Here is a 7766-nt window from a genome sequence, read left to right as displayed (position 1 = left end):
TGGAAATTTCAGAAAGCATGAAAATCAACAATTTCAATCCAACAAATTTCTTGATTTTTCAATCTTGGATTCTAATTTCCTTGTTTTATAGAGAATAAATAGTGTTTAACAGCTATAGAGCATGAAAAATGCCAACAAATGGCAAGAAAATTTGAATAAAAAAAGCTTGAAAAATTAATATGTAAATTCCTACATCAAATAACAGCTTCAATTGAAAATAACGGGAAAGCCCATTATATTCTCTAATCGGCCCGGTTAGCATAAAAACCGGTTGGTTTGATCAAAACACAGTTGATTCGACTCCTAACTCGGAAGTTTTGGGCTTGAATTTTATTGGATTGTACCCTAGGCTAGAAAAACCTTAAAACCGCCCCCTAACCGAACTCAAAACCCTAACAATTCTGAGCTAGCCGGCCGGTTTTACTAACTCTTTACTGGCTTCTAGCTATTGAGCCGAAATTTCGATAGGTTTCAGTCGTAGTCTGCGGCCAAAAGATCACATTCGCACGGGGCCTCACGCCGCCCATTCTTTCATTCATTCCCCCTCATTCTCGTCCATACACCCCTTCTCCCGCAATTCTCTCTCTTCACTCTCTCTCTATAGCAGTGTTCACAGTACCGGCCGGGCCGAGCATCACCCTGATGGATTCCCTAGAACCAGCTACTAGCTGTGGCTGCTTAGGGTGGTCATGTCAGGAATTAAATTAAAAATAAAAAATATATTTATAATAATTTTTGAAAAAACGTCTAATTGATCATCTCGACATAGAGATCTATGAATATGAATAATAATAATAATTTATTCCCTGAAATAGTGCATCTTGCAATACATATTTTCGTATATTTATAGATCTACTTGATTTTAACCATTTTTTGAGTTTAAAATTTTATAATTAGATATGAATATAGATTTTGAGATAATCCTAGAAATTTTTTTTCACAAAAATTATATGTTATGATACAATTTGAAGGTGTGCTTTAATTGGATTATTTAAAGTTGAAACCTTACAGAAACCACACCCTTTATTTAAAGGTGTGGTGTGTATAAGATGTCAACCTTAAACAATCACTATAAGGTACACCTCCAAATCTCATTAAAAGATGTATTTTAGGTTCCGAAACTCTTATGATCGTCTTAAAATGTATTTTTCACACCTATTATGAAATTGAAAGCTCAATAAATGGTATAGATCTAGCAAATCTATGAACACATACATATCTTGATAATGGACGGTCTAGATAATGTATTACAAGATGTATTATTATTAATACTTAAAATTTATTTGTTTATTCATATTAATACATATCGAAGTGGAGATGATCAATTTGAGTATTTTCTAATAACAAAACAACCTTTTCCAATGAGTTTTGAGGTGCACCTTACTTGTGCATTAACAGGTGGACACCTTATATAAACTTTTTTCGTTGTTTAATTATATTTGAAACATACTTCTCATATATTTTGAGAATTGTTTAGATTCTTTAATAGCTAGGACCTGTCGTGAACTCGTGACCCAGCCATGACAGGTTCTATTCGCAAGTCATGTCTCTAACATTGCTTTGCAGTAATAAATGAGTAAAAGCCTGATCTTATCTCGTTTTCATTCATCCTATCCTAAAAGTCCGCCCTCGCACCAAGGGAGAGGGAGTTTTTGCCCCTAATGTTAGAGAGAGCGGGATTTTGGGTATTTATCCTCCCAATTTGCTACTGGGAATGGGCCGGGCCGGGCCGCCCCTAAAAAACGTAGGTTTTGGACTAGAAATTTTGGCCAAGGCCTAGGCTACGCCAGTGTCGACCTAGCTCAGCCTTTTTTTTTTTCTCCTAAATCCATTTATTTATTTTTTGGCCTCAGGCCCAGCGGCCTTATAAGGACAAGGGCTGAGCTATAGCCATGGCCCAGCGCTGTTGCCACCGTCCTGTCAGAAAGATATTAGGATTTTGCCCCTCCTTATAGAAAGAGAAGATCCCCCCCTCCCCCAACGAGAGAGGGTTTTTGCCCCAAATCTCAGAGAGAAGATAAAAAAGGGAGGAAGAGAGTTCGATTTTGCCCTCATATAGAGAGGGGTAACTGGATATAGGCTCAAAAGCGGTTCAACTGGCCTAGTTGGTAAATCGGCTTATTCAACCGTTTTAACTTGTCAAGTATGCTACGGTTAAAAGAGTGTTAACAAATTATAAAAAAATATAAAAAATATATTTTAAAAACTATTAAACAAAACATATCGAAATGAAATTGAAAACTAATAAAAAATAAAAATAAAAATTAAATAACTGAAATGTACATAAGTGTATTTTTGAAATTTTATAAAATAAGATAAAAAGTATAAAAATAAGTATTAAAAAATTACATTACAAACAAAATCCATTATTTTTGAGATTTATGTTTTATTTTTTAAAAATATCCCGTCAGTTACCAAAACCAGCCAAAATCGAAAACCGCCGTTCCCATCTAACCGAGCGGGTTAGATCGCCTGGTTTTTTTTTTCCAACCGCAGATTTTTGCCATCCAGAGAGAGATTGGTTCCCATAAATTAGATAAGAGAAACCTAGAGAAAGAGAGATTTATGTGGGCTTATACTACTTTTATCCCCTAGGTTCTATAAACATTGAGCCCAATTATTCAAATTACAGAATTTAATGAGGGTAAATCGCTATGCAATAGTAATGGCTCAGCACAAACAGAGACCTCTTTCAAATTTTTAAAAATCGTTTTCTCAGCAGTCAACGTTTGCGTTGGAACCTCAGAATCAAGCCCCTTCCTATTCATATTTTGTATTCTCTCTCTCTTGCTCTCTCTATAAATATATTACTATTTTCTGTTCCCTCTCTCTCTCTCTTCAATCTCGCCATTTTTTTACCCAAAAAACTGTAGAAGAAGCTTTCTTTTCCCGTGTTTTGAATCTTTCATAGATCGTATGGTTCCTCATGCCCCCCTATACACCCCACAACAATGGATTCTCTCTCCCCATTTCTTCAATCCCCTTTCTCTGTGGGTGCCTCCTCTCTTTCTCTCCTCCCCACCTCTCTCTCTCTAACTTCCAGGAAACTCTCCTCCACCAAGACCATATTAATAGCCTCTGGTGTATCAGTCCTACTGCTCATCTTCTCTCTGTAATGGCTTGTTTTGCTTGTTTTAGAGTGAGAAACAAAGGGAAGAAGAACAGGGGAGGAGAGAGAGTGGCCCCAAAGGAAGAAGAGGAGATTGCAGGGGAGGTGGTGAGGAGGTTTAGTTGGAGAGAGGTGGAGGAGATGACCAAGAATTTCAGTTGTGTTATTGGAGAAGGTGGGTTCAGCACTGTGTATTTGGGGTTTCTGTGCAGTGATTCTTTGGATCATGGAGCGGTGAAGGTGCACAGAAACAGTGAGAGAATGAATAGGGTGTTTAGGCAGGAGTTGGAGGTTTTAATGGATGTTCGCCATGAAAACATTGTGAAGTTTCTGGGCTACTGCGATGAGTGCGATGAGAAAGGTGAGGGTACTCTCTGTCACTTGGGATCTGTTTTTTATTCTCTTTTCAATGCCTCTCTTTCTCTCTCTAAAAACACACTATATCTCTTCCCTTGTAGGGTTCTAAAACACACCATTGAAAACACATCTTTTCGATGCCTCTCGTGAACTTTGAACTTACAAAACTGGAAATCCCAAACATCGTGATTCCACATGAGATCGTGTGCGTCGCTAAAAAGTAAAGTGGATGAATGTAATTATAAATCGAGTGTAAAAAATAAAATAAATATAAACAAATACATCATAATAACACACGATTAATGTGGTTCACCCTGTAGGACTATATTCAATGCTTCAAGTTTTGGGTTACAAGAGATAATATCTATCGATATTGGTAAAAAGGCATCACCGTTCTTCCCTTCTAAATCCGCTCTCAGACCGAACAACTCCGTCAATCAATGTCCACTCTCCCACCACGATATCGCTACTGGAAATATAACCTTAAAAGCAACCGAGAGACTTTCTCTCTCAAGAAGTGAAAGTTAACCGGACAAAACTCCAAACCCACCGTTAATCAATATGTTTTTTTCACCGCAATACCGTCATCGGAAAGATAACCTTAAGAACAACGGAGAGGCTTTATCTATAAAAAAAAGTAAAAATTAACCAAACCAAAACTCATGGAAATACCTCATATCTCTCTAAAGTCATGCTTCCAACCGAGAGGGTTTATCTATCAAAAAAGGTAAAAATTAACCAAATCAAAACTCATGGGAATACCTGCTCTCTCTCTATGGTCATGCTTCCCTCTCTTGGAGACCCGGCCATGCCTCTCTCGAAAGCTATGCTTCCTTCTCTTGGAGACCCGGCCATGCCTCTCTCTCTTTGAGACTTATCTCCATATTGGATCTCCATATGTATATTATGGCATCTTTCACTCACTTATAAAAATATATTACTTTTTTATTTATCATAATACCCTAATCTTTTAAAAAAATGTAGATAAGTGATTTAGCTATCACCAAATCCAACATCCCTCATCGAAATTCGCCTTCTCTATCACACATACAAGTAAATTTCCTCAATTTAGGTCAATCCTATAATCCAGTGTTAGAATGCTCCACTGGGCCATGGGGTTCAACCTCCGGCCAAGCCAAGTAACTTGAACTCACCCGAGTTACTCGGCTTTGAGTCGAGTCAGGTCTGGCCAAGAGAAAAAGTATAAAAAATTAAATAAATAAATCAAAAAAAAAAAAAAGGTTTAAAATAAAATTAAATAGAAAACATGTAAATGAGGTTAAAAAAAAGGAAAAAAAATGAATTTTGAAAAATCAATATGTCGCTGGGCATTTTAAAAGAAATCCAAAAAAAAGCAACAATACAAAATAAGTATTCATAGGGAAAACACTTCTATTTGATATTTGTCTAAATGATAGAAAATATTTTATAAATACGTTCTTATTTTTTGGATTTTTATAAAGTTTTTAATTTTTGTCTAAGATCCCCATCCAACTCAAAGATGCTTGGTATTGGGCGTCTTAAACGAGTCCGAATCAGCTCGACGGTGTAAAACACTAATCACTCCCCTTTTAAACTCAAACCCTCATATGCTAATATCTCGCACTCTTTTTTTGCTCTCTCTCTAACCACACGCGCCCTGCTGTTTCTCTCTCTTCTACACGTGCAGATAAAGGAGCCCTGATCTTTGAATACGTGCCCAATGGATCCCTTCACGACCACCTCCACACCCTCTCCACGCCCCTCCCTTGGCAATCTCGCACGAGTATAGCCCTCAACCTTGCACGTGCCATCGAGTTTATACACAACCGGTGTACCAAGCACATAGTCCATTGCGACGTAAAGCCCTCTAACGTTCTCCTCGACCAAAACCTAAAACCCAAGCTTTGCGACTTTGGGTCTGCACGTGTGGGGTTTTCCTCCACCGTTCTAAACACGTGCGAGGGGAGGCGGGCCCCCGTTGTGGGGTCACCTGGTTATGTGGACCCCCACTATTTGAGAACAGGGATTATATCTAAGAAGAACGATGTGTATAGTTTTGGGGTGTTATTATTGGAATTAATTACTGGGATTGAGGCTTTTTGTTCGGAAAAGGGCAGGCTTTTGGCGAAAATTTCGGTGGATAACCTTGAGGATGTGAAGATTGTGGATGAGCGGTTGAAAGGAAATTTTGATAAGGAAGAGTTTAGGGTTTTGGGGTCCATTTGTGAGGCCTGTTTTTGGGAACAGCCAAGTTTGAGGCCTTCTATGAGTGAGATTGTCAAGATTATGGAAGATAACGTTTCTTCTTCTTTTAATTTGGAATGTAAGATAGAAAAGTCGTAAAATTGTGGGTTTTTCTGATTTTTTTTGTTATTGTTTTTAAAAAAGATGGGGTGATTTTTGGTTGGGTGCCTGGGCTGGGCGCCCGGCCTGGTCCTAAGTAGGGCATGGGCCACAGTTTGTGGCCTGAGGGGCAGGATAGGGCCGCTGCCGGCCCAATTCGACCACCAGCCCAGCTTGGTCCCTTTTTTTCTTGTTTTTTTTTTTTTTTTTTTTTTTCATTTATTTTTTATCCAACAGGCCCGGCTCAGGTCTGGTCCGTTGCCACCCCATTAGGTGGTGGCATAGATTGTAGAGGGGAAAAGGTGTAAATTGGTGGTGGTTATACTAAAAAACATCTGGTGGTGGTCATGTGTTCTTTCCAATATATGTTTCTTTTCTTGTAAAGAAAATGTGTAGACTAGCATATGGCATATAACAAGGAATATACTTTATGCAGAGGTGCCCTCCCTCTCTTTTTTCCGATTTACTTTTTGGGTCTTTCTCTTTAAGTTTTTTTTTTTTTTTTTTTTTTTTTTTTTTAAATTAGGTGAATTGGAGCAAGCAATAATTCTTTTATTTCCTTTAGGAGGCTTTGATTTGAAAAATTAGTTTAGAGTGGATGTGTGGCGAGACAAGAGAGGATAGAAATCAAAATGAGAATGAGTGCAATTGGAGATAGGATGAGGTTGTTGAGATTGATGACAGGTAAAACAAGACGATCGAATTCGAAATGAATATATCAACTCAAATGTAACTTCAATAGACAATAAGATCAGAGAAGTAAACTTAGATAAACTATTTATAGTAATATAGATCTCATACAATATTTGTTAGGAGAAATGAGTTTATTCAAATGGAAGGCTAAAAAAAATCAGAATAGGTTCAAAAGAACATGGTAGAAAATAGTGAGAAAAGATATGATGATTTATGAGTATTTATCACTCTTAATATAATAGAATAGTGGATCGAAATCAACAATTATAGTTAAAACCAACTAACTAATAATAATAATAATAAAAAGATTTCTACTATGATAATAATAACATTTATTATTAATTTCTACCTTGAAATGGTGTAAGGTCCCTTGTACGGAAAGAGATGAGGGTTAACCTGTAGGCAAGGCAACGTGGTTGGGGATGCATACACTTTGGAAATAAGAAATGATGGCCATTGAAAATGTGCCGGTCTTCCTCATCTGCTGTGTTGAAAGTGAGAATGATGATTGATGAGGGTGCCCACCTTCCAGAGAGTGAGAGAGACGGACGCTCAGATATTAATGGGAAGAATGTGTGGGAGAGATTAATGTTTTCTCCACCGCTCCACTGAGCGTGATGTTAGTCTGCCCCTCTCTCTATCTCCCCCTTGCCCGCTCACAAAGATTATTATCAATGTTGTTATATTCGCTTTTGAAATGAAGAAAATGAAATAATTCGGTGTTTCAGCCGATTTGTGAGGGAAACTTTGAATTTTTTTTTAATAAATAAATATTTATATAAATTATATAAATAATGAAAAAATACAAAAAATTTTAAAAAACAAAATAAAAAATACTTTAATATAGCTATTTCTTTGCTGGCCGGAGCAAATCCGAATCTGACTAAAGTAACCCGAATCTGACCGAAGCAACAATGATAGATTTCTTTTTGCTTCGATTTATGCTTAAAATCAGAAGTCTTTGGCCGTAGCAAAGCGAATTTGATAACACTGATTATTATATGCTCCACTGGAAACATATTGTAATTTTACTTTCTTAGCCAGTAGGCCGGTTTGAGAGGGTTTTTTCGGTCTAAAATTTTGGAACTACCTAAGAATCACTAGATAATTATTATTTTTTGAAAAAAAATTTATATAAGGTTGATACTTTATATTGTAGAATTAACGTGCACATCAAAAATCCATTAAAAAAGGTTGTCTTGATGTTGGAAAACCATCTAATTGATTAGATGTTGAGATGTATGGATAAAAAAAAAAACTTTCAAGTATTAAAAATAATACA

General features: G+C 36.9%; 1 protein-coding gene and 1 long non-coding RNA gene across 2 annotated transcripts; one reads left to right on the top strand and one right to left on the bottom strand.

Moving 5' to 3' along the window:
- The first annotated feature begins 1284 nt into the window (after nucleotides 1–1284).
- Nucleotides 1285–6257, top strand: LOC110007127 (salt tolerance receptor-like cytoplasmic kinase 1). The gene is made up of 2 exons (XM_020666326.2): nucleotides 1285–3470; nucleotides 5136–6257. The coding sequence occupies exons 1-2, from the start codon at nucleotides 2927–2929 to the stop codon at nucleotides 5789–5791; spliced, it is 1200 nt and encodes a 399-aa protein (XP_020521985.2). The 5' UTR covers nucleotides 1285–2926; the 3' UTR covers nucleotides 5792–6257.
- On the bottom strand, nucleotides 2385–4775 carry LOC148783747 (uncharacterized). The gene is made up of 2 exons (XR_016045682.1): nucleotides 4229–4775; nucleotides 2385–4091 (listed from the first exon to the last, which is right to left on the bottom strand). It is a non-coding gene; the product is annotated as an uncharacterized LOC148783747 (long non-coding RNA).
- Nucleotides 6258–7766: the final 1509 nt, after the last annotated feature.

Source organism: Amborella trichopoda, chromosome 1 (assembly GCF_054954075.1).
Source record: "Amborella trichopoda isolate Santa Cruz 75 chromosome 1, AtrichopodaSantaCruz75HAP2 v2.0, whole genome shotgun sequence".
NCBI classification, from domain to species: Eukaryota; Viridiplantae; Streptophyta; class Magnoliopsida; order Amborellales; family Amborellaceae; genus Amborella; species Amborella trichopoda.
The sequence above is the reverse complement of the archived record's forward strand: the minus strand, read 5'-3'. Positions and strand labels throughout refer to the sequence as shown.

Excerpts from the sequence above, each read along its gene's own strand:
- LOC110007127 (XM_020666326.2), top strand. The coding sequence starts at position 2,927 with ATGCCCCCCTATACACCCCACAACAATGGATTCTCTCTCCCCATTTCT. Across the intron at positions 3,471-5,135 it reads CGATGAGTGCGATGAGAAAG|ATAAAGGAGCCCTGATCTTT; the intron begins GTGAGGGTACTC and ends CTACACGTGCAG.